Below are 27,168 nucleotides of genomic sequence, written 5' to 3'. Positions count from 1 at the left end.
AAACTGAAAAATACTCCAACTGAAATAATTTAAAAAACCTTACTGGATAGACTCAATGGAAGATTGAAGATGACAAAGATAATCAATACAAATCATCCAGTCTGAACAACAGAGAGAAAAAAGGGCTGAAGAAAAAGTTTCCAGGTTGTGTTATAGGAGTCCTAGAAGGATAAGAGGAAGAGTGTAGTGCTTTAAAAACATGTGCAGAAATGATGGCTAAAAACCTCCCAAGTAAGCTGAGTGAAGCTGAAACAGGATAAACCCAAAGAAATCCAAGCCTGGATAAATTGAAAACTGTTGAAAACCAACAGACATCTTGAAAGCAGCCAGAGAAAAATGAAAGATGACCTACAAGGGAACAACAATTCAAATGCCTGTGCGTTTTTTTCATCAAACTACGGAGGCCAGAAGGAAGTGGCACGTTTCTTAAAAGTGCTGAAAGAAAAGAACTGTCAACTCAGAATTCTGTATCCAGTGAAATATCCCTTAGGAATGAGGGAGAAATAAGGATATACTCATATGCAGGAAAACTAAGAATTGATAGCCAGGAGACCTGCTTTAAAGGAATAGTCAAAGGGTGTGCTTCAGACAAGAGAAGTGATACCAAAAGGAAACTGGGAACATGAGGAATGAGAACAACAGTTCTAGAACTTGGTCTTTTGTTCTTGGTTCCTGAAACAGCTCCAGAGCCAGAAAGGTGAAAGGAGTGCCTTGTTATTCATAACAAGCCCCTTCCCAACACACCTTTTGAGATGACTTTTGGCCAGCCCCTAAGAATGGGGGCTGGTTGCCAGCGAAACCAACTGGGAGGAGAGGGTTGGAACTTTCAGTCCCATCCCTGACCTCTGGGGAGGACAGAGGGGCTGGAGATTGAGTCAATCACCAATGGCCAATGACTTAATCACTCAAACCTATGTGATGAAGCCTCCATAAAACCTAGAAGGACGGGGTTCGAAGAGATTCCAGGGTGGCGAACAGATGGAGATGTGAGGAAAGTGGTACCCACAGAGCATGTAAACTGCACTCTTTCCCTGTACCGTGTCCCATGCATCTCTTCCATCTGGCTGTTCTTGAGTTATATCCTCTACAATAAAGCAGTAATCCAGTAAGTAAACTTGTTTTCCTGATTTCTGTGAGCTGCTCTAGCAAATTAATTGAACCCAAGGAAGGGGGTCCCGGGACCTTCCAATTTACAGCTGGTTGGTCAGAAGCACAGGTAACAACCTGGACCTGTGATTGGCGTCTGAAGTTGGGGGCGGGGGGCAGTCTTGTGGGGCTGAGCCCTTAACCTGTGGGACCCACCACTGTCTCCCGGTAGACTGTCAGAACTGAGCTGAATTGTAGGACACCCAGCTGGTGTCAAAGGATTGCTTGATGTGTGGGAAGCTCCCACTCACCTGGGGTCAGAGGTGGAAGAGTGCTGGCATGGAGGAGACACAGCAGTGGATTTTTCCTGAGAACCTAACAAGAGCTTCCAAACAGATGAGCGTCTGAGCCCACAGTGAATGAGTGTGAGCGCGTGAACATTCCTAAAACCTGGCGGGCTCCTATGGGAAGCATGGCAGACATCACTCCTACAAAATGACAGAATGCAAGACCAGCAAGGGTTCTCTGCATGCACGGGAAAAGCCGTGCTACGAAAGTAAACAGAGTGGCTACGGAGGGCAGATTAAGCTGATTGGGAAAAAGGCTAAAACTACAAAGAAGATTGTCCTGAGGCAAAATACAATATATGAAGGAACATCTGACCCCCGAAAGGAGAACTAGACAAATTTACAATTATAGTTAGAGACATCAACACGCCTATCAGTAACAGAACTAGTAGACAAAAGATTGGTGAAGATACAGAAGAGCTAAACGACACCATTAACCAAATCACTCTGACATTTATAGAACACTACCCAGCAAAAGCAGAACACAAAATTTTCACGTTCACATGGAACATTCATCAAGACAGTTCAGATCCTGGTTATTAAAATAACCTAAAATTTAAAATCATACAAAGTATGTTTCTGACTATAATGGAATTAAACTAGAAATAAGTAAAGATAGGAAAATCTCAAATCAGTTGGAAATTAAACAACTTGCTCATAAATAATCCACCAAAAAGATGGTCTCAAGAGGAATTAGAAGATATTTTAAATGGAAGAAAAATGAAATTACAATACATTAAAATTTGTGGGCACAGTTAAAGAAAGTAGTACTTTGAAGGAATTTATAGCATTGAGGGCTTATATTAGGAAAGCAGGCCTCAGATCAATAATCTAAGCTTCCATTTTAAGAGACAAAAGTAAGCCCACATCTTCCAGAATGAAGGAAAAAGAGCAGAAATCAATAAAATTGATAACAAAAACAAATGAAGCCAAAAGCTTGTTCTTTGAAAAGATGAGTAAAATTGATAAGCCTCTAGCAAGCTTGACAAAAAAGAACAAGCCATACGTTAGCAATATCAGGAATAAAACGTGATTATCTGAATTTGCATTTCACTATTAGGGTTACCTTCTTTTTCATGTTGATCAATCATCTATTTCTTTGATGAATGGCCTATTTATGTGCTTTGCCAAGCTTAAAATTATTTTGGGAAAACTACAAAAGCACACTACCTTTTTTTCTCCCCCCCGCCCCCCCGCAGTGGGTATCTGTTTAACTAGCTAGGATCTCTGTATTATCTGACCCCAATCTTGTGTCAAACGTGTTGCAAATGCTTTGTCATAGCCCGTTGCTAACTGTATGCTTTCTTTTGTATAGAAAAAACTAATTTGCAGAGTCAAACCTCAAACCCTTTCTTTATGGGGTATTTTGAGTCACCTACAGAAAGATTCACCCTTTGGTCGTAAAAAAATTCTTATGTTCTTCCAATGCCTTAAAAAAAATCTTACCTTTTGCTTTTAGATCTTTAATCCAACTGGAATTAACTTTTTTGGTGAATATGAATTAGGGAGCCAACCTTTTTAAAAAAAATTCAATTAAATGGGAAGAAAAAGGGCCTAACACCATCTAGTGAAGAGCCCTTACTGATATAAAATGTCACATCATACTTTTTCATAAATTGCCACAGATACAAGGGAAAGTTTCTAGACACTGCTCTTCTGTGGATCAACTGGTCTACACCTGAGCTCACAGCATTGTTTTAACTTAATTTTGCAGTGCATTTTAGTATTTGGTATGGCAAGTCTCCCTACCCTCCCTTGTTCTTTGCTTTCCTTGGCAATTTTCTTTTTTATATGAACTTTAGAATGAGCTTGTCGATTTCTATTTTAACATTCTGTTTGGGAATTTTATTAAACTGCATTGAATTTACTAATTTTGGAGGACTGACATCTTTATCATATTGACTCTTTCTATCCCCAAATAGAGTATGTCTCCATTTAAGTTGGTCTTCTTATATTTATTTCAATAAAGTTTTCATCAAAAAGGTCTTTCACATTTCTTGCTGGATTTTTTTTCCCCCTTCCATCAAATTTTGTAAATGCTTCTTGCCTCTGCATAGAAAAGGGGCTGAACTGGGAGGAATGCTGTTACCTTTTTTCTAATGAATGAAGGAAGGAGACAGAAACGTGGGTGAAGACAGAAGTTGACGATGCTGTCATTAATCATGTGTTTTGGAATCACCTCAAAAGAACCAGGGAATTGGAAATGACCCAATTGTTTATCAGCAAGGAAGTGGTTAAAGGAAACATGGCATATTCACACAATGGAACATTATTCAGCCTTCTATAAGAAGGAGAAAGCTCTCAATGTACCCAGACGTGCCAAGAGCTCCAAGATGCAGTATAGATGGAAAAAGACAGTGTGTGTAACATGTTGCCTTTTGTTTAAGGAAGGGAGGAGGAATAATACCTGTATCCACATTAAGGAACTCTGGAAGGATACACACACTAGCCAGTGGTTACTGTAGGTGTGGGGTGAGGGGGGAGTGAGGGAGAGGCAAGGAGGCCCCAGGGTGACCTTCCATCCTGCTTTGATTTTTGACATGTAAGAATGTATTAGCTATTTTTAAAAATCCTAGAGAAAACAGGAAAAAAAAAAAAACCAAACCCAAAACTGAATACCCACTCTTTGAAGATATGTCTACCCCTGAAAACTCCAAGCTGCGTGTTAGGTTAAGCTAGGCTGACGGCAGAGCCAGCTAGGGGCCTGTAGGCCAGCAATTGCAGCCCCCCTCTCCTGGGCCTGAACCTGGCTGGAAGGGTACTTTGAACCTTACCATATTCAAAACACGGAGATTTTTGGATAGTGAGGTGTAAATCCTGAATTTCCACCAAAAAGACTAACCTTTCCTAGGAATAAAATTTGAACTTGATTGCACCAACAATAGAAGCTTATCGAGTTTTTCAGAAGGCCCAGGGCTTGCTTAGGTGGGCCAGGCTGCTGGCTTTTCCATGTGTTCTGATTGGGACACACAGATTCTGTTCCACTTTCCTCCACAGCAGGACTGATTTCCCAGGGATGCCCGTGGTGTGTCCTTCATAACAACAGTGCTCCTGTAGCCTGTGACTGCTGTTTATAGATTAAAGGACACCTTCTTCATGACTGCCACAGTATGTACGGCAAAGGTTAAAATTTAATAAAACAAAATATAAACCTTAATTTTTTAAAAAACGGCTTTTTCTTACATACAGCATGGATTTAAGCTTGGGCCTCCTGCACTATTAGTGGGAGGGTAAATTGGCACAAGTTCTCTGGAGGGCAGTTTGGCTTTACGGCTCTTAAAAAGGAGCACATCTTTTTTACCATATGATCCAGCAATCCCACTACTGGGCGTATACCCAGAGAAAACCGTAATTCTAAAAGACACATGCACCCCAATGTTCATTGCAGCACTCTTTACAATAGCCAGGTCATGGAAGCAACCTAAATGCCCATCGACAGGTGAATGGATAAAGAAGTTGTGGTACATATATACAATGGAATATTACTCAGCCATAAAAAGGAACGAAATTGAGTCATTTGTTGAGACGTGGGTGGATCTAGAGACTGTCATACAGAGTGAAGTAAGTCAGAAAGAGAAAAACAAATATCATATATTAACACATGTATGTGGAACCTAGAAAAATGGTACAGATGAGCCGGTTTGCAGGGCAGAAGTTGAGACACATGTAGAGAACAAACGTATGGACACCAAGGGGGGAAAACCGCGGTGGGGTGGGGATGGTGGTGTGCTGAATTGGGCGATTGGGATTGACATGTATACACTGATGTGTATAAAATTGATGACTAATAAGAACCTGCAGTATAAAAATACAAACAAAACAACTAATACTAAACTTTCATTGGGTTATTTGTATGGAAATATGTTAATATAAATGTTTCAGACATTAAAAAAAAAAAAAAGGAGCACATCTTTGACTTGGCAGTTCCGCTCCTAAGCGTTTCCCCACATACCCACGTGGGCCCAGGGAGGTGACCACAGCGCAGCGTCCCGGGCAGACGGGGCACATCCGCACGCTGCCCCCATCGGAGCGCCTATGGTGGTGGGGAATGAGGAAAGGGAAGTGCGGGCAGCCCTGAGCATCTGGAAGACCCAGCCGACGCCCTCAGCTCACGTCTGCACAGGTTCAGGAAGCCTGGTGGCCCACGGGCAGGGGACACCACGCCTGCTGCCTGGGATCTTGCTGTGAGTGTGGCTTCAACCTAAACCCAAAACACTGGCCGTGCTGGCTGTGAGCGGTAGTCTGAACCAGTTAAGAGTGACTGCTTGTGACAGGTAACATCGCCATTAATCCATCTTCTACTGGTTTTATGACCTAGGTGTTGACCAGGGCCCGAGACAGCCAGCCCGTTTCACTTGAGGGCTTCAAGGGAACTGGAGGTTCTTCTGTCTCTGTGCTGCCTTCCGCTCCTTGAGAGGAATCCTGGGGGTCGGGACCAAACGCCTGCTTCCTGCCAAGGGCCCCCTCCACCAGCCCACCTTGCTGGGGGCCCCGGCCGGCACCACACACCCCTCCCTCATGGATGGTTCCCGACGCTGCCCGCTGAGCTTTCTACGACGTTTTCCGTGGACTCGACGCGTCCCCACGCCCAGCCGAGTGCTCTGCTGTGTGGCGTCAGCCTGTGAGAACGGCTCTGACAACGGGCGAGACACCATCTCACCGCGACGTCCCCGAGGACAAGCACCAGACCCGGCCTGAAGCCGAGGCCGCTACATTGAGGATCCCAGAACGTAACTACACTGGGCAAAGGTCTGAAGTCACGGGCGAGTGCTTAACGCCAACATTACTCCTGGAAACAAAAAGAGGAAGACAGGAGGGCCAGAGTACAGTAATCGGATAGTTACACATCAAGTAAAAAAAATCCGAGTACCTAAAGACATTTTTCTTCTATTCTTGCTCAAGGACTCAGTCAAATAAACAGAGAAGAGAAGCAGCACAGGCGAGGGCCAGCCGGGTCAGGGGTTTATTGGCAGACAGCACAGGAGTGTTGCCACAGTAACGGCAGACGTTAGATGCTGCTGGGCGAGGGGCGTCAGGCAGAGACCACCCTCCTGCGGGCGAAGGGCGACAGCCACGGCACAGGCCCCCAGGCACTGCCTCACCTTCACAGAGAAATACCCGACTCACAGGCAACTTCGGTACAGCTTTAGCCACTAAATACAATAAGACTGTGACAAGCATTCGAAAACCAGCTGGCATGCATTTTCAGTCATGCATTTTTTTTTTTTTTTTAATTTTTATTTATTTATTTATGGCTGTGTTGGGTCTTCATTTCTGTGCGAGGGCCTTCTCCAGTTGCGGCGAGTGGGGGCCACTCTTCATCGCGGTGCGCAGGCCTCTCACCATCGCGGCCTCTCTTGTTGCGGAGCACAGACTCCAGACGCGCAGGCTCAGCGATTGTGGCTCACGGGCCCAGTCGCTCCGCGGCATGTGGGATCCTCCCAGACCAGGGCTCGAACCCGTGTCCCCTGCACTGGCAGGCAGACTCTCAACCACTGCGCCACCAGGGAAGCCCAGTCATGCATTTTTAATTGATAATATTTTCAGTGTACTGAAGGCAGGGACAAAAAGGCAACTTATCAAGCTTGCAGGTTTTTCTTTTCTTTTTAAATCAAAGCATGGTTTCATAGTGATGAAATCAACTTATTTCCCACCTCCAGCAACTTGGCACTAAAGGTATGTTAAACATGGAAAATACTCTCACCAGTTAAAATAAGAACACTTTATAGTCCTTGAAATTCCAGTAAACAGGTGTGTTTGAAATTTCCATGAATTTTGAAGAAAAAAAGGTGCCAGTCAACAGAAATCCCAGTGCCTTGTCCTACCGTGCGTTGCTGTGGAGACCACAGGGCTGCTGCCCCCACCCCCGGGGCCCGCCGTCCACTTCCTGGGGGTGACAGCCCTGGCCTCTGCATCTCGGGCCCCTGTTCTCTGAGCCACTGCAAAGGGCTGTTTTGAAGGTTAAATCAGATGTTAAATGTGAGAACACCTTTAAGTTGTAAAAAAGTGCTAGGCCCCTTCGAGGCTTTACGATAGACATTTCAAATAACAGTATTAAAAATGAGGAATCTGCTAAACAAAAGTTCTCCAGTAATTTCTCAATAAACTATGTTTTTTTTAAAAGAAGAAAAGAAAAGTGGGCATGAAATCCTATACTTTGATCGGAGACACACTGAACAACCAACGCAGCACTTGGGTACTGGATTTCTCCAAGTGCAGAAGTATATTTCTCACGGCTCAGATAGGGCTAAAGTTTGAAGAATCAGGTAAAAACATGTATAAACAACCTAAATAGAAAACCAAATTTAAAAGCTTCAGGTGAAATCATTTCATCTTAAAATTAGAGTAGGAAAACTATTATTTGCCATTCCTCTCCTACTGCTTTGAAAAGGCGGCAGTTACTGAGTTTTTATAGCTCTGGCTTCTGCTTCAGTGTGAGGACCTGTCAACTGTAACAGAGTGTGTGTAATTAGCAGAATTGAGAGATTTGACACATTTCACCCCAAGCATTTATGGCCCATCCTACAAGTCCTGGACAGCTGAGCAGGCCTAGGCCTGAAAGCAGACGTTTATCGACAAATCGTCTGTTCCATTGCTTCTCACAGCCTCAGGTGACTGGTCAGTGCACACGGACAGCACAGCAGTCTGGACGCCTGCTTGCCCACAGGCTGTACCGTCAGGTACCAAGAGGCCAACTAAGAGTGCACAGACAGCGTTCCCGAGAAATACTGATCCAAACAACAAAACCTGCAACCTAAATAGCAAAGCTCTTAACCCTAGAATGTAAAACAAGACAACTGGGTAACTAGGCACTGAAGTCAACAGTCGCAAACAAAGAGGCTGCTCTGAGAGTTACGATTTCAGACAGTTTCATTACCATGTGTCTTGGAAAGAGAGTTGTGGACTGAAACTTGGACTCCAAATGCCTACCAAGGTTTGGGAAGTTCTCAGCCATCATTTCTTTAAACAAGCTTCCCGTCCTCCCTCCCTCTCTTCTCCTCCTGGGGCTCCAGTGATGTGTAGACTGTCTCTTAATGGTGTCCTGTAAGTCCTGTAGGCTTTTCATTCTTTTCCCCCTCTTTGCTTCTCTGTTTGAATAATTTCAAATGATATGTCTTCAAGCTCAGTGTTTCTTTCTTCTGTTGCTGTTGAAGCTCTGTATTAAATTCTTCGGTTCAGTCGTTGTATTCTTCAGGTCCAAAATGTCTGTTTGGTTCTTTTTTATGTTTTCTATCTCTTTGTTGAACTTCTCATTTTGTTCTTGTATTGTTTTCCTGATTTTGTTGTTTTATCTGTGTTCTCTTGTAGCTCTCTGAGCATTTTTGGAACTATTATTTTGAATCCTTTGTTGGCCAACTAACGTGTCCCCATTTCTCTGGGGAGAGTTACTGGAAGTTTGCCGTGTTCCTTTGGTGGTCTCACGATTCCCTGATTCTCTGTGATCCCTGAAGTCTTGCTATTAATAGGTATCTGTGCACTTGAAGAAGCAGCCATCTCTTCCAGACTTTATGGGCTGACTTTGGTATAAGGAAAGACCTTCACCTGCAGGCAGGGGCATGCTGGAGTGTGCTGTGATCCCAGGCCTAGTGGTGCAGGGTGCCAAGTGCAGGGTCAGGGGGTAGTCTGGGTGGGAGGGATATTGTGCCATGGGCTCAGGCCACTGAGGGTCACAGCATCAACTGTGTGGTTCCTGGCAAGCACTGTGTGGGCTTTGCAGTGGCTGCAAGGGCCGGTGGGTTCCTCAGCAGCACCTCCAGGTTCAGCTGCTCGGGCACAGGCCAGGAAGCAGTGATGGTCAGAGTTGGAGGTGTGCACACACCTGGCTGTGGAGACCAGCTGCAGGTTCCCGTGTAGTGGGAGGGGCTGGTCGCAGACTCACACGTAGTGGTGGGGAACAGGGCCAGTCGCAAGGGCTTGGGCCAAGCGTGGGCCCACCGCAGCTGCGGGGGCCCTGGCAGGGGGTGTACTTTCCTAGAGCTGCAGAATCTCCCCGCAGGTGTGTACACAACAGCGGAGGCTGGTGACGGGGATCAGCCTGGGGGCGCGCAGGTGCACAGCTGGGAGGGGCTGGCCACGCTGCGCACCTGGCAACGGGGGTCAGCCGCAGGGCCCTCGGCGGGCATCTCGCGCCTATGTAGCTGCAGAGGCCTGGGCAGGCTGCCAGTGCAGATCCTGGGCCCTGGCGGGGCCGGGGAGGATGGGGAGGGGCTCAGGCAGCAGGTGCCCACGGACGGGAGTACCCACGGGGTGACAACTACTGAAGGCCGGTGAGCTCCCCTGCGGAGCAGGGCACTAGGAACCGTGGTTGTTCCAGCTGCATGGCTGACACTTGGCTCTACGTCGCAGCGTTGCTGGTCTCTAGGTGGGGTGAAACTGAACGGGTCCTGCCCCAAAACGCTGGGGAAGCTGGTCGCTCACACCACCCCCCCTTTCCTGGGGAGGAGAACTCTGTCTAGCTGGGGAGTTCCCTCCTGGTGTTGAGCAGTGCTGGCCTCGGGGATGGGACGATGCAGACAAAACGAAGCTGTTCTTCCTTCCCTTTGTGTGCGATGATTTTCAGGTTTTTGTTCCACTGAGCAGCTGAAGTTTCTTAAGTGGACTCCCGAGTTCTCCCAGAGCTGCTTTTCTCTGTGGATAGCTAACTGTTGATCTTTGTTGGGAGGCGGGGGGATGGAGGCCGGGGTCTCGGTGGTATCATTTGAAAGGGAGCTCTAGGAGTTCTGAAACTCCCTCCCAGAAAGGAAGGGACTGAGCAGGATCATATAACCACCTTTCGGGAGATTTGGCAAAACAGGCATCTTGCAGTGGATAGGCTCGATATCCAGGTACTTTAGAAGGACCTGGGGACACAGCTGACTCTGATCATTTGTCCTCTCCACAAGCACTGGAGTCCCTTCTATTTGCCAGGCCCTAGGCACACAGAAGGCAGCCCTTTCCTAGGGAAGTCTCAGCCCAGTAGAGAAGACAAAGAAAGACTATCTACGGATCGACGCGACCAATACCAAAAGCAAGGTCAGGACAGCGCAGGACTGGAGCAGCGTGTCTGCACGTGTCAGGAGTGGGAGAGGGTTACTGAAGGCTCCCAGCTGCATCCGTCAGGACAAGGGGGCTGCAGCCTGACAGACCTGGACCGCCTGCAGGGTGCGTTACAGGTGAGGGCAACGAAACAGTCCATGCAAAGTCAGAGAGGCGATGAGAAAGCAAGGGGCATTCAGAGCAACACAAGCGTGTCCTGTAAAAGCACCATTTTCCCCACGAAATAGGCACAGCATGAGGGCATGTGACAGATGTTTATGGCCACAGAAACCAACATGGTGACTTTTCTGGAAAGGAGAATGGTGTGGTGGACTTACCCCAAATTAATCACATCACAAATTTTCCTAGTCGATGTAAAATGATTTGACGGCTCCCCACCCAACATACAGAACTTAGCACTCTACTCTCACAGAGAGTTAGTTGGCCCTTAAATATTTAGTGAACATAATTATTTCTATGGCAGTTTGGAACGTGACATACTCAGAAATTTAGTGTTTGTTTTCTTAAAATGCTAGTTTTTCTTTAAAATGAAATTTACACATGACATCAAGAAGTTAAGAGAAAGGAGCTGTCAGAGCACAGGCTTATTATCTATTTTTCATCCAGTTCCCACAGGTGAAGGACAACATCCTCTAGGATGAAGGAGCATGCTGACATTATTGCAAGCTCGACCCACTTCATACTTGGTTAGCGTTAACTTCCGGAGATGCATGGGTCAAGTTCAATACATCCTTCATGTAGACACACTGAGATGAAAAAATTAGGTGCGCCTCACGTTACTACAGTGGCAAGGGTGATACTGAGACGGTCTAACAACCAGTTCGGCGAGGGGTCCCACCACTCTGAAGCTGTGCTGGCTGTGGGTGGCAGGCTGGCTGCCCCGTGTCCCTGCTGAAGGTACAACTGTCCCCTGGGCTCGGGGACAGAACTTCCAGTACAATTAGCCACATGTTGGGAAATGACCTCCCGTAATACTGGATTAAAGATGTGCATCTTGCTTCTTCAATACATGCCAGAAAGACAACTTTATATAATTGCAAGAAAAAAACCACAGCCATTCTTGGCTTGTAACAGTATCTTTTATGAAGTTCCCAATGGTATGTTGATTATATAAAATTAAAAAAATATATTCTTGTCAGAGATGCATACTGAACTATTTTTGGGTGAAATGACAGATGTTTTGGGTGTTTCCAAATATTACAGCATAAAAAAAGTGGGGCAAAGGTACAATAGATAAGACAAGATTGGCATAATGTGGACAATTGTGGAAGCTAGCTGATATAGTGGTTCTATGTGCTATTTTCTCCATACTTGTGTATGTTCAAAAACTCCCGTAAGTCAGTTGCTAACCTTAGAGGGTGATGGCCAACAAATGACTCCTCTTCCTGAAGCTGGCAAGTTGAGTGTTCTCAGATAAATCCCTCTACAATTCTAAAAGCAACTCCTTAAAGAAGTAAATACAATCAGGAAGCAACCAAGCAACAACTGGGATAAACTCAGATTGTTTGTAGGTGCATAGGTAGACTGATTAGTAAAGAGAAATCACTTTACAACTAGCACAAAAAATTATTTTAAACTTTACAGGTGTTTTAAAGTCCCTCTAATTTTCCCCTCCAAAAAGAGCAAAAAAAAAAAAAAACAGGACAAATTTGACAGAAAACAAAGAACCATCTACTGTGTCATGGTATGAATTATAAATCATTTAAATTACTAATTTTAGCATTTTCTTCACTCTGAATAATACTGATCTGCTAGGAATCAATGTTCTTAAAGATTTCAAAAACTCTAACGTAAGTCACAAGTAATATGTTTTCAAAAAACCATTGTAGTATCCCAAATTGTGATGTTTTCATTTTCACTTAAATGCTGGACTGTGAAAGAATAAATTATAATCTCAAGTCCAGATGGAGTGTAGAATCTTTTTCTAGGAAGACTGAGAAAATGCTTTTCTAGATATGTAAATTAAGAGCATCTTGAAAACTTAATAAGTTGTGGGAAATACATACATAACATTTGTTACTAGATATATTTGGTCTTTATATCTGGTTCCCAACACAAAGCTCCTAAAACCCTTAGAATTTCCTGAGTTTTAGGGGTCCCTTGTGAGCAGAGTTTATGCTAATGAATTGACTTCAGGTGTGTCCCCTAGAGAGCCTCAGTGTGGGGCTGGTCACCAGAAAGATCAAAGGAACTTTTATCTCCACCCACTGGCCTCAGGGAAGGGGGGTGCTGGAGAGCAAGCTCTAGAAAAATTCTTGAACAGCAAGATTTGAGGAGCTTCTGAGCTTCCGGGTTGGTGAACAGGAAGACATCCATGTGCCGTGAGGGTGGTGCACCGCAAACTCCACAGGGACAGACGCTCCTGTGCTCGGTACCCTTCCAGACCTGGCCCTATGTATCTCCTCGTCTGCTGTTCATTTGTATCCTTTAATATCCTTTGCAAAAACCCAGTAATCTCGTAAGGAAACTGTTTCTCTCAGTCCTGTGAGCTGCTCTAGAAGTTAATCAAACCCAAGGAGGGGGTCGTGGGAACCTCAGACTTAGTGCTGACTTAACCTCAGCACTTAACCTGTGCTGGTAGGTCAGAAGCACAGGTAACAACCTGGACCTGTGACTGGCATCTGCAGTGTGTGTCTGGGTGCGGGTGGTGGTGGTGGTGGTGATGCCGGCTCAGCCCTTAACCTGTGGGATCTGATGCCATGTCCGGGTAGACAGGGTCAGAACAGAACCCATCTGGTGTGTGAAGAACCAGAGGACTGGTTGGTGGTGTTGGAAAACACTCCATGGACCAAATACCACATTTTCTCCCCTCTTCATTTTTCCTAAAGGCCTTTATTAAGAACCACCATGGTTTGGTTCTCCAGCAACTTTTATTGGTCAAGGGATGTGGAATTATACGCAGTACCTGGGGTTTCATTAACAGGCTCACTTATAAATCAACTTAACATTTATCTTATTTAAAAAAAATTTTGCTTTTGAATAAACTGATGTGGTCAAACAGACATGCTCCTACCCCATGCAAAAAGCTGTTCAAAAACGAGCAGCTTGCAAACCCACTGTAAATGAGATACTGAATGAAACATTCTTCTAGCGAGGTCCAAGAAGCAGTTCAGTCTGAGAATTTGCTTCATATTCTGACTTTTCAAAATCAAATATTCAAGACATAAAAGAAGCAAAATTAAAGTACTGAAAACAGCTATATCCTGATATTTTTATCCAAGTCACTTCCCAGAGTTTGTAGTGCTGCTGTGCTCTGTTGGTTAAAACAAAACAACAAAAGCAGTAGGCAGCTTCCAACTTAAAGGTAATGAAATCTACCAGTTTGCAGCTAAAAGTCACAGTGGAAGAACACATATAAGGTGAAGAATGCTTTTAAACCTTTCAGCTTTAAATAGTACTGTATTTTAACTTTAAAGAAAAGTTCTATTATATATTTTTTGCATAAACATTTTAAAATAGTAGAACAAGTCTTTGTAATACAATATATATTAGACTTCAATATAACTCATGTGAATTAAAAACATGTTAACTCGGTAACTGTCATAAGGCAAAAGCTGTACAGAAACTTCTTAGTGGTGTCCCTTTAAAATTAACTTGATTTAGTGGGTTGCCTTAAAAATGAACACAAAACAATAGAAGACTAAAAAAGAGGCAGTGATGCTCTAATACTGAATCCCAGAAAAAGCACAGTAGCAAACGATGTGTTTTCTAACAGGAAGACAGGTGGTTCAGCGAACTGGGACCAGGTGAGCAGCCCCTGGTACGTGGTTCATCTGTTGCGCTGAGCAGATGCTGAGAGTAGGTCGGTTGCCTAGGAAGTTTGGTTCAAGGCACCAGCATCTTCAGCACTGATCACAGCGCCTGAGACAGAGCAGGTGCTCAGCTCTACTTCCTGAACCGATCTGATGAAGATGCTTTAGAGTCAACAGGGTGCCGGACAGTGTCAAGTTCATGGAAAAACTCCATTTTTCATTTTATTTTGGTATGTGAGTAACTACCGATCTAGTATTTCGAGTGTGGCTCACATAACACCTTGTGGACTGTGGTAAATGGAATTAACTAAGCACTGCATCGGCGATCGATGCCAGAGTCTCTGAATATCAGGTCATAAACATAACCAACTGTGCAATATAACCGAAACAATGATCAAAGCACACCTCACAATGAACAGATTTTAGTTCAGACGATTAAAAAAAAAAATAAAGTATTAGACTGCATTTAGTGCAACGCTCTATCAATCATACGATACATCAGATACCATGCTGTGGAGACGTACTGGACTAGCATATATACAGTACACAGCCAGGATTCAAACCAGGGTCAAAGGGCGAAAACGGAACAGAACATTTTTACATACATGTATACATTTAATGGTCTTGTCCACTGAATTGGATTTATTATATATGTTTGCTGTGCCACATCTACGAGCTTGCATAACAACCCAAGCTATTTTTTTTGCACAAAGATCTACTTCCATATAAAGTAGAAAAAGATGGTGGTTAAAAAAAAAAAAAAAACTTCTTCAAGCTCCAACAATTGTGTCCCAAATACCACTGTATGAACACCTAAAAAATATTAAGAACAATTTAGAAATATGCATAACTAAAAATGTACAAACAAACATCGATTCAAGTCACAAAGGGAACTAGTGAATGAATACTTCCAATTTTTATTTAAACTTACCTAGGCATATTAGATAATGTGGACTATACAGAAAAAAGAGGAAGCTTTAGAAAGTTAAAATCTCTACTTGCAAATTTTATAAATGAGCCTTAGCTACAGGCACATTCATTTAGACTTCAATGAACCCAGGAAAAGACTCGTCACTGACATAAAGGGAGAAGAACCTCTCAATCACTCCCATCAACTTTCCTTTCTCAGCAAGAGTATAAGGATTTCCCACAAACTCTTTCAAGCAGAGTATCTAAGTTTTGTTTTAATTGGTAAGGCTGGGCTTAATCTAGCATTTTGCTATTTGTTTTATATTTTCCCCATCTGCTCTTTACTTCCTTTTTTCCTCTTTTCCTGCCTTCTTTTGTATTTAGATTAATTATGTATTTATTCCATTTTAATTCCCATGTTGGCTTATTAGCCAAAACTCTTCACTGTGTTGTTTCAGTGGTTGCTTTAGGATTTTTTTCTTAAGATTTCATTTCTTTAGAGCAGTTTTAGGTTCGAAGCAAAATTGAGGCGGGAAAAGTATGTAGAGTTCCCAAAGCTGCCCTGCCTTCACACATACACAGCCTCCCCCGTTACCAACGTCCCCACCAGATGGTATATTTGTGACAGCTGATGAGCCTACACTGACAATTCGTAACCACCCCAAATCCATAGTTAAATTACAGTTCACTCTTGGTGTTCTATGTTCTAGGGGTTTGGACAAATAAATGACGACACGTATCCAGCACATGGTATTATGCAGAGTATTTTCGCTCTCCTAAAAATCCTCTGTGCTCTGCCTATTCATCCCTCCCATCCCCAGCCCCTGATCTTTTTCCTGTCTCCATAGTCTTGCCTTTTCCAGGATGTCACATAGTTGGAATCATGCAGTATGTAGCCTTTTCAGATTGGATTCTTTGTGTTTTTTTGGCCGCACCGCATGGCATGTGGGATCTTAGTTCCCCGACCAAGGATTGAACCTGTGCCCCCTGCAGTGGAAGCGCGGAGTCTTAACCACTGCACCGCCAGGGAAATCCCCAGATTGGCCTCTTTCACTTAGTTATATGCCTTGAAGGCTTGACAGCTCATTTCTTTTTAGTGCTGAATAATATTCCATTGTCTGGATGGACTGCAGTTTACCCATTTGCCTTCCGCAGGACATCCTGTTTGCTTGCAGGCTTTGGCAATTATGAATAATGCTGCTATAAACATCCATGTGCAGGGTTTTGTGTGGACATAAGTTTTCAACTCCTTTGGGTTAATAGCAAGGAGTGAGACTGCTGGATCATACAGTATGTTTACTTTCATCTATCTACCTATCTATCTATCTACCTACCTACCTAATGGTTTTACCCGTGTTATACGATTGACAGTTTAAACATTGATTGATTATAAACATGTCTTGCTAATTTATTTATTTTTAAGCATTACTCTTTTTTTTAAATTTAATTTTTATTTTTGGCTGCGCTGGGTCTTTGTTGCAGTACGCAGGCTTCTCATTGCGGTGGCTTCTCTTGTTGCGGAACACGGGCTCTAGGAGAACGGGCTTCAGTAGTTGTAGCATTCGGGCTCAGTAGTTGTGGCACATGGGCTCTAGGTGCGTGGGCTTCAGTAGTTGCAGCACGTGGGCTCAGTAGCTGTGGCTTGCGGGCTCTAGAGCGCAAGCTCAGTAGTTGTGGCACATGGGCTTAGTTGCTCCGCGGCATGTGGGATCTTGCTAGACCAGGGATCGAACCTGTGTCCCCTGCATTGGCAGGTGGATTCTTAAGCACTGCGCCACCAGGGAAGTCCTAAGGTTAGTTTTATAAGAAAATGCCAAGCTGTCTTCCAAAGTGGCTGCACCATTTTGCATTCCCACCAGCAATGAACGAGAATTCCTACTGTTCTACATCCTCACCAGCATTTGGTGCTGTCAGTGTCTTGGATTGTGGCCATTCTAATAGGCTTGTAATGATATCTCATCGTTTTACTTTGCTTTTTCCTTGATGGCATATGGTATGGCGTATGTTTTCGTATACTTATTGCCATCTGGATATCTTCTTTGGTGAGGTGTCTGTTAAGGTCTTTGGCCCGTTTTTAAATTGGGTTGTTTGTTTTCTTACTGTTGCGTTTTAAGAGGTCTTTGTGTATTTGGGATAACAGTCCTTTATCAGGTATGTGTTTCACAAATATTTTCTCCTGGTCTATAGCTTGTCTACTAATTCTCTTGACATTGTCTTTTGCAGAGCAGAAGTTTTTATTTTTCATGAAGTCCAGCTTACCAATTATTTCTTTCATGGATTGTGTCTTTAGCGCTGTGTCTAAAAAGTCATCACCATACCCTAGGTCATCTACATTTTCTTTTACCTTCTAGGAGTTTTATAGTTTTGCATTTTACATTTAGGTCTGTGATCCATTTTGAGTTAATTTTTGTGAAGGGTACAAGGTCTGGTATCTAGATTCATTTTTTTGCATGGATGTCCAGTTGTTCTAGCACCATTTGTTGAAAAGACTATTTTTGCTCCATTGTATTGCCTTTGCTCCTTTATCAAACATCAGTATGTGGGTGTATTTCTGGGCTCTCTATTCTGTCCCACTGATCTACTTGTCTATTATTTCACCAATACCATACTGTCTTGACTACTGTGGCTTTATAGTGTTTTGAAGCTGGGTAGTAACAGTCCTTCAACTTTGTTCTTCTCCCTCAATACTGTGTTGGCTATTATGGGTCTTTTGTCTCTTCTCCACATAAACTTCAGAATCAGTTTGGTTTTCCTCATACAGATGTTGTTAGAGTTCTACCTATTTCCTTTTTGGGGGGATGCTAACGGAAATGGTATTGTGTTTTTCATTTCGAATTGCACTTGTTCATTGCTGGCATAGAGAAAAGTGATGGACTTTTGTATATTAACCTTGTATCTTGCAACTGTGCTATATAGAGTTTGTGGAATTTTTGGATTTTCTACACAGATTATCATCAGTCAACAAAGTAAGTTAATTTCTTCCTTCCCAGTCTGTATACCTTTTATTTCCTTTTCTTATTGCATTAGCTAGGACTTCCAGTATGATGGTGACAGGGGACCTCCTTGCCTTGATATTAATAGGAAAGCTTCAACTTTCTCACCATTAAGCAGGATGTTAGCAGTAGGTTTTGGGTAGATTTTCTTTATTAAGTTGAGGAGATTCCCCTCTATTCCTACTTTACTGAGAGCTTTCATTGTGAATGGATATTGGATTTTGTCAAATGATTTTTCTGCATCGCTTGATAAAATCATGTGGTTTTTGTTCCCTGTTGATGTGACGATTACATTAATTGATTTTGGAATGTTGAACCAGCCTTGCATACCTGGGATAAATCCCACTTGGAAGGATGTAATTCTTTTTATACATTGTTGGATTCAATCTAACATTTTGTTGAGAATTTTTGCATCTATGTTCACAGGAGATACTAGTGTGTAGTTTTCTTTTCTTGTAATGTCTTTGTCTGGTTTTGGAATTAGGGTAATGCTGGCCTCACAGAATGAGTTAGGAAGTGTTCGGTCTGCTTTTGTTCTGTGAAAGAGACTGAAGAGAATTGGTATAGTTTCTTCCTTAAACGTTTGGTGGAATTCACCAGTGAACCCGTGTGGGCCTGGTGCTTTCTGTTTCGGAAGATTATTAATTATCAGTTCAATTTCTTTAATAGATATGGGCTTATTCAGATTGTGTATTTGTTCTTGTATAAGTTTTGGCAAATTGTGTCTTTGATAGAATTAGTTTATTTCATGTAGGTTATCAAATTTGTGGGCATAGAGTTGTTCACAGTATTCCTTTATTATCCTTTTAATGTCCATAGAATCTGCAGTAATGTCCCCTCTTTCATTTCTGATATTAGTAATTTTTATATATATATATATATATATATATATATATATATATATTTTTTTTTTTTTTTCCCTTAGCCTGGCTAGAGTCACTGATTTTATTGGTCTTTTTCAAGGAACCAGCTTTGGTTTCGTTGATTTTTCTCTATTGATTTCCTGCTCTAATTTTTATTATTTCTTTTCTTCTGCCTACTCTGGCTTTAATTTGCTCTTCTTTTTCTGGTTTTCTATGGTGGACACTTATATGATGGTATTTAGACCTTTCTTCTTTTCTAATACATGAATTCAATGCTATAAATTTCACTCCAAGTACTGTTTATGTTGAATCTTCCCAAATTTTGATAAGTTGTGTTTTTTCATTTAGTTCAAAATATTCTTAAATTTCTCTTGAGATTTCTTCTTTCACTCATGTGTTATTTAGAAGTGTGTTGTTTAATCCCCACGTATTTTGGATTTTCCAGTTATCTTTCTGTTACTGATTTCTAGTTTAATTACACTGTGGTCTGAGAGCAGACACTGGATGATTTCTATTCTTTTAAATGTGATCAGGTGTGTGTTATGGCCCGAGCCTCCACCTCTGAGCCTGCGCGGGGCTCTGGGTAGCAAACCGGGGGCGAGGCCGAGGGCAGTGGGGCCGCCACGACACGGGCACCTACCTGTGCACCCGCGCTGCTTCAGCAGCCACACTCCTGCGCGCTCGGGGCCTGTGCGCGGCGTGGAGACCGTAGCTGTCTCAAGGCAGCATCTCCATACTGAATGCCTGAGCCCATTCTTTCTGGGTCCAGCTCACCTGAGGACCAAGCAAGTCTTTAGAAAAAGTTTTCATGCTTCTGTGATCCCCACAATACATTAAGTGAAAAAAGCAAAGTGCAGAACACTGTGCATATACAACACAATTTTGAATAAAGAGGAAAAAATACACACGTTTGCTTGTATGGGCATAAAAACCTCTTTGGACGGATACATAAAGAACTGGTAATAATGGTTGACTTCAAGAAAGAGCTCTAGATAGCTAGGGGACAGGAGATGGGGTAACAGAGGGTGACTCACTGTATCCTCTTCTGCACTTTCTGAATTTGGAATTATGTAAATATATTATGTATACAAAGATTTAATTTAAAATTAAACCACAAAGATACCATTTTTCACTTATGAGACTGGTAAAAACCCACGTATGATAATACACCCTGTGGGTGTGGCTTTAGTGAAATAAACACCTTCATTCACTATAGTGGGATGATAAACTGCTACAACCCCGATGGAGGAATTTGACAGCCTCTACCTAAATTCCAAATGCTTGTGTTCTTTGACGCAGCAAATCCACTTCTGGGAATTTATCCTATACATACACTCACACACATGTGAAATGATATACAAAAGGTTATTTACTGCAACATTTTTTGTTACAGCTAAATACTGGCAACAACTCAAATGTCCAAAGTAGACTGGTTAAATAAATTATGGCAATACACAAAATTGAACACTACACACACACACACACACACTATGTGTGTATATGTACATTAGCATATATATGTATATGGAAGTCTCTAAATACTGATTTGTCATCACTGGTAGGTATAGTAAGTGCAGAGTTCATAGTACGCTAACTTTTGTGTAAAAAGGAGGGGAGAAAATAATGGTTTTTGAACCATACGAATGTACTGCCTCTTTAGAAAAGTAAAATTAAAAAGTACTGCTGAAATGGATAAACAACAAGGTCCTACTGTATAGCACAGGGAACTATATTCAATATCCTGTGACAAACCATAATGGAAAAGAATATGAAAAAAAAAATATATGTATAACTGAATCACTTTGCTGTACAGCAGAAATTAACACAACATTGTAAATCAACTATACTTCAATAAAATCTAAAAAAAAAAAAAGTACTGCTGGAGAATTCTAACATATCCTTATAGTTTGTCATCTGATGTAACTATGATTTGGATGATCTCAGAAGAAAAAGATCCTGAAAGCTTTATATGAATTAACTCACACACACTGTATTCATGGGTGGATACCAAAGGGGGAAGGTAATCTAAATAAAAGCTCATGTTGAGCTTGCTAATACTCAACATCACACCAATTTTAATGATAACTATTTATGCTCTCGTCTTTAAAAATAACAGTTCTGTACCAGGTTGAGTAACTTTTTGTTGCTGTTTTCAGATCAAAAGACCACAGAAGCGTGAAGCGGCCCTCTTCCTGCTGAGACCAGCCCTCGGTCTGGGACCCTGACGCTCTCCCACTGCCTCACCCGCCCCTACCTTCTCCGTCCGCTCCCCTCCTGCCTTCTCCCCTTTACCTTCCTCTCTCTTCTCTCACGTCATTTACACGTGCTAAGACTTCTTCTGTTGCTGAAACCTCTCATTAAATTAACCCTCCTCCCGGGAGGTGCCCAGGCTCTGCTTCCTCACCTCCTCTCTGTGCTCAGCTGCTGTCTTCTCCCTTTGTCATTCTGCTGGTAAAGATGACCAGTGACTTCCTACTGCCCCGCCCCACGGGATACTTTTCAGCTCAAGTCTTAGCTTATGAGACTTTCCCCTGATGCATCTGATAATGAACAACCCTTTGGCTGAACCTCAGCTAAAGTGATACCCACGTTCCCGGGTCTCTTCATATACCTCTGCCTTTTCCCCTCCTTCTCTCGCTCATCCTCTGGTCTCCAGGGCTTCGCTCTGGGCCACTGCTCTGCCCACTCTCCACTGATCGCTGAATGATCTCGTTCCTTCCAGAGCTGCCACTCCTCCTACAGACTGATGGCTCCCGAGCAGACACTGCCAGCCAGGAATTCTACCCACAGCTTCCTGGATGCCTCCTCGTGTTTGTTCCAGTGACGCTGCCCAGGGAACCCTCCACCACAGAACCATCCTGCTTCCCCTGAGCCGGCTTACCCTCTGGCTCTGCCATGACCCTCTGGGTCACCGAGTTAGTTACCTGCGGCTGCCCCTCCCTTCCTGACCCCGCCTCTTCAGCCCCCTCCCCCTCCCTTCCTGACCCCGCCTCTTCAGCCCCCTCCCCACAGTCAACGGCCCTGCCCTGCTATGTAGCATCTGAGTCACCACGCCACTGCCAAAACGTTTCTTGGATTCATCTATGTCTCTTCATCATCTCCGCTTCCACATCCTCGATAAAGCTTTAATCAGGCATCTTTTTTCGGATTACTCAAACATGCCTTAGTTGCTATCCTGGCCATTGGCCCTGGGCCCCCTTCAGTATGTCCCTGATGTGACCACCCCCACACACAGGATTTGCCTCCAGCCACAATCTGACCACATCATTCACTGCCCCCGCCCCTGAATGGCCACTCACCCCTACCGCAGTGGTCCTCAATCTTGGACGAACATTAATCATATGAGAATTAATACGAGAATTAATCATACGAGAGAGCTTTTTAAAACCTGATGCTGAGGGCTTAATTCAGCATCTCTAGAGGTGGGTCTTGGAATTCAAACTTTTACGCATCCCAGGAGACTCTAGCATACAGGCAGGGTGGAGACTCGGTCACCACAGGGTAACGTTCTAGATCCCGGATCACGATCCCTGGGCTGGCAGCTGCCTCTCCTCAGCCTTCTCTCCTGCCACTCCCCGCTGTGGTCCTTCTGTTCTAGTAACTTCAACTTCTCCCCCAGTCTCCACTCGCGCTGTCCCTGCTGGCCTCCCCTCCTCCCCACTCCCCTGCCCGCCTCCTCCTCCTCACACGTGACAGCCTGAGCTCAGTCGCCACCTCCTCCTGGAAGCCCTTCCTGATATCACCTCCTAAACAGGTAGGTTCTCCTTCTTCGTGTGCCCCAAGATCCTGTGCGCATCTCAGTTACTGTATCGACCACACCGTATTATAATTATCTTTTGACTGCTTCCCATGAAAGACAGTTTCTTGAGGGCAAGGGTTGTGATTAATTTATTTCTGTATCCCAGCACCTGACAAAGAATAGGCATTCAGATATTTGAATGAATCAATTAAAAACTGAATGTCCACATATAATTTTGGTGATATTTAAATAAAAAGTAACTCTAATAAATGACAACTACATATTAGTTTGTCAGCTGCCTAAATTAGGGGTATTGTAAATTTATTTTTACTGAAGCAACAAACATAGCAATGATGAGACAGGTTACTACTGAGGCACGCTCAGTGAGCTTTGGAAGTAAATGCTCCCCGATGCCTGATCTAAACCAGCGGCACCCCGCGAGGTGCCCATAGATCACGTCAAGCCACACGGTTGGTGCCTCTCCACCACACAGGACCGCTGGCCCAGCAGAGTCCGAGGTGCTGACGGAGCGCGGACAAAGGTCCGTTCTTCCTGAAGTGATGGCTCCAACAAAGGCTGTGGTTCTAAAAGCAAACACGCCCTGACACCCTGACTCTGTCCCTTCCATCACTGGGGCTAAGGAGGCCGCTGTGAAAGAGGCGTGGGCTCCCACCTCAGCCGCGGACAAGACCTTCAAGCCCGTGAGTGGCGACTGCAGGTCGGCAGGGGGAGAGAGGCCACTCTGACCAAATCACTCCTGGAAGTACTGAAAAGTGACACTATTGAGCTAGAGAGGAAACTATGTTAAAGGAAAGTTTATTAATGGAAAGCCTTTTACCTGATTCAATTTTGTTAAGTATTTTTCTCGCACACTGTACAAAGGCCTCTTCCACGTTCTCCCCGGTTAGTGCGCTCGTTTCCAGAAACATCAGCTCTAAAATTGACATCAAACAAAACACGAAGCCATATTTAGAAGACAATCACAATTATTCGATTCATAGCTGCCGGCTTAGTACACTCTTAGAATAGTAGACGAAAGAGAATTTAGTACTTAAAACCAGGTATTTCTGCAAATATGAAATCAATAAATGTCAAAATATTTTTTTAAATATCAGAAGAAATCTAACTTTTTATGAAAAGTAACTAGTATTTTGCGCTAGCACTTAAATGTGTTGAAGAAACTAAGCAAGCAGGACGCTGGTAAGGAAGCAGGCTGGCTGAAGGCACCCGGCTGTTGATATAAGACAAAGTAGCAATTGCCTTTCCAATAGTCTTCACGTCACCACAAATACAACCTACAAGTGCTGACGTTTGGTGTGCCGCCCTGACAGTGAGGGGATCTTACTCGAATGAGCTCTCTTCTTCTTCACCAGCTGGTGACTCATGCAGGAGAAGGCTGCTCTCCTTGCTTTTGTGAGCAAACCACAACCTCTCCAGACCCTTGTTTCCTTCCTTGTAAAGATGAGTTTCATTTAAATGACAAATAAATTCCTTTCGAGCTTTAACATTCTAAGCGTGCATATTTCTAAACAGCTTCTTTACAAACTCACGAAGGCTTATGTTTTTATCGCATGTTTATTTTCTTAGCAGAAAACCTGTTCGTTTGTGAGAGTGTAAGCTGGTAGTCCTGGAGTCCAGCTGAAAGTTGATATTAGGATATTTTAGTTATTGATTGCTTCTAAAAATTAAAGTTATTTTAAAATGTCTGAATGCTTCTCATTCAGCTGTCTATAAGCAACCGGTAATCTTATGTGTCATCCTTATGTATTCTATATGGAAATTCAGAGAAGTTTCAAAGGCATCTTTAGCCAAATGACTTAAATTTAATGCAAGTGAAATAAAGCCAATTAGTCCAGTATGTCTTCTACTGCCTCCCTTTCTATTTACATCTAATATTTCACTAACTTAGCTTCAAATTACATTTTCTAAAAGATGACATCGTCTGATTAGGGCCTTTAAAGATTGTTATAAATTTCACTTTAAACCAAGACCTGTGATACTCAAAGATCCTAGACTGAAAAGTCACCACAGAATGCTAAGAGATTAGCTTTTATCATCATAGTAACCTTTTTTTTGTTTTTGGCCACACCACGGGGCATGCGGGATCTTAGTTCCCCGACCGGGGATCGAACCTGCGCCCCCTGCAGTGGAGACGCAGAGTCTGAACCGCCGGACCACCAGGGAAGTCCCTCGTCATAGTAACCTTCGTAGGCAGAATGCAGTAGGGTGAAACCATGTTACGTGAGTCTAATGTACAGTAAAGACAATAGGAGGTTCCACGCTTCCTAACTACAGCTGCATCTGAAAGCCCCAGCAGGTGTGACAGGCGAAAGGCCACTTGCCATTTTCCTGAGCAAAGCGGGAGGCTTCCAGGAAGGTGACCTCCCGATCGGCGTCCAGGTCCTTCTTGTTCCCGCAGAGAATGATGACGATGTTCTGACTCGCGAGCATCCTGGCATCTGTTAACCAATTAGTAAGCGCATTGTAGGTTTCTCGGCTGCGTGATACAAGATTGTGAGAACAGCACAGGTATTTTATAAGGCTAGCAACGCTTTCCAGCCACTCACACCACTCGCAGCGCTCTGGCACACGCAGGGCGATGCCCACAACCTTTACGGCAACGCAGACGACCTGGGTGCCCCAGGTGTACGCCACACCCACAGGGTGCATTTCCTCTCGTTTCCGTGAAAATGAGGCAGCAAGTCAGACGGCTTGCTGCCTGTCGTTTGCCCAAGCAGGGTGCAGTATTTACTGGGCTCTTGGCTCATGCGACACGTGAGCAAGACCTAAGGCTAACTGCTGCCGCTCAATGGATCCGTGTGACACGCTTCACGGGAATTTAACACACTGATTCTCTGTAAGGACTCTGTGACACAGACTCTTATTATCTCCTGTTTCCACAAGAAACCTGAGGCCCAGAGAGACTAAGTTGCCCAAAGTCACACAAGCAGCCAGCGGCAGAGCCGGGACTTCATCAGGTGCATCCACCTTCAGGACTGTTTTCAGCCCTCATCTATCTAAGGATAAAATCCTCGTATATTCTAAGGACTGAGCAAGGAACTGAATTTTAAATTTAATTGTGATACCTGGGTGATAGCTACACGCAGGGAAGTGCACTCGGATTCTCATGATGGGCCGAGAGCTCTGTATGAACCAAATCAACCGCCCAGCAACCTGAGGAGTATTACGTGGTCATGACTCCATGGAACAGACACGGAAACTAAAGTCCAGACGGCGGAGCACCTCGCCGGAGGACCCACACCGCTGGTGAGGGGAACTGGGATTTGAACCCAGGCCATCCCAGCCTAGAGCCTGTGCTTGATGGAGGTCCGTTACTTCTAATGATTTACCACACGCAAAGCTTCGCTTTGCAAACCTTAAGGAAAGTATCAAAACATCATGCTAAGAAACATAATGACACTGGGGATGCTTATCTATCTGAAGCTTGGGAACACGCTGCTTTACATGGTAAAGTGGTGGAAGGGGCTGCTTCGAAAACCCCCAAGACCCCCAGGGAAAGGGCTGAGGGGCTTCCCGACCCACAGCCCTGCCGCCGACGTGCCCAGCACACCCGCGGGGAGGCTCGGACCTCGGGGAGCACAGGCCGGGGAGGGGTGTCATTACCTGGTGATGTCATAGACGAGCAGCGCCCCTGCCGCGCCCCTGTAGTAGCTTCTCGTCACAGACCTGGAAGAGTGACAGGCTTTCACTTTCCACCACGCGGAGCCCGTACCCCTGAGCACCATCTTCCCACACAAAACACCCATTTTTGCCTTGGAAACCTCAACACGGGGACAGAGGTGGCTTTAAAGAGAAATGATTCAAAGTTATCTGAACATGGGCATGAAGGGCTGTCCTGCCTGAAATCGTGTCACAGGAGCGACGGGGAGGTGGGGACACGAGGCTGGGATGAGTGTGATCCTCCCTGCAGGGCGTGAGGCTGCCCCGCACAACTGAGGGTGCCTTTGAGAACGTCGGGGGAGGGGCAGCAAGGGGACATCACAGGGTCACAGGGCACAGAGCCCCCCGCAGCCCCTCTGCTTGCCCGGGGCCCGTGCCTTCCTGTGGACGCGGGGCAGCGCGCGGCTGCGCCCCCGACGCCCGGCCGCGCTGCCCGCGCTCGCGCCCCCGCGGCCTCACTTGTCTTCAGTGAGCCCCCACCCGAGCGCCGCTCGCCCGTCCCCACAAGCTCCAGGATTTCTCCTGCAGTAACACACTTCCTCCCCTGCATCCCGACTCTTCTCCCCGTGTGGCAGATTTTCCCGCTAGCAGAATACAATGTGCTCCTCCGGCACCTCCCGTCCTGGACGAGAACCAGGCTCCCGCTCCCGTCCCATCGCGGGCTCCTCCTGCACCCAAACTCCTCAGGAGCTGCTTCGCCAGCACCGCCGCCTCCTGCTCCATGGACACAGCAGCTCCACCGACCCCGCGGCACCTGCCCTC

General features: G+C 44.5%; 1 protein-coding gene across 2 annotated transcripts in view; it reads right to left on the bottom strand.

Moving 5' to 3' along the window:
• Window positions 1-13,326: 13,326 nt before the first annotated feature.
• RAB4A (RAB4A, member RAS oncogene family) overlaps window positions 13,327-27,168 on the bottom strand; it is a 52,012-nt gene continuing 38,170 nt past the window's right edge. Inside the window, exons 4-8 of one of the 2 annotated variants that reach the window (XM_059899221.1) lie at window positions 26,350-26,412; window positions 25,068-25,222; window positions 23,564-23,659; window positions 19,627-19,760; window positions 13,327-15,034 (exon numbers count right to left, since the gene is read on the bottom strand). In XM_059899221.1, the coding sequence (XP_059755204.1) occupies window positions 19,645-19,760; window positions 23,564-23,659; window positions 25,068-25,222; window positions 26,350-26,412 (430 nt within the window). In that variant the 3' untranslated portion in view covers window positions 13,327-15,034; window positions 19,627-19,644. The remainder of the gene's footprint in view (window positions 15,035-19,626; window positions 19,761-23,563; window positions 23,660-25,067; window positions 25,223-26,349; window positions 26,413-27,168) is intronic. The other variant, XM_059899222.1, reaches the window with a different exon arrangement.

The sequence above is a fragment of the Balaenoptera ricei genome, chromosome 16, assembly GCF_028023285.1.
Source record: "Balaenoptera ricei isolate mBalRic1 chromosome 16, mBalRic1.hap2, whole genome shotgun sequence".
In the NCBI taxonomy this organism is placed as follows: Eukaryota; Metazoa; Chordata; class Mammalia; order Artiodactyla; family Balaenopteridae; genus Balaenoptera; species Balaenoptera ricei.
This window is presented reverse-complemented; position numbering and strand designations above follow the sequence as displayed.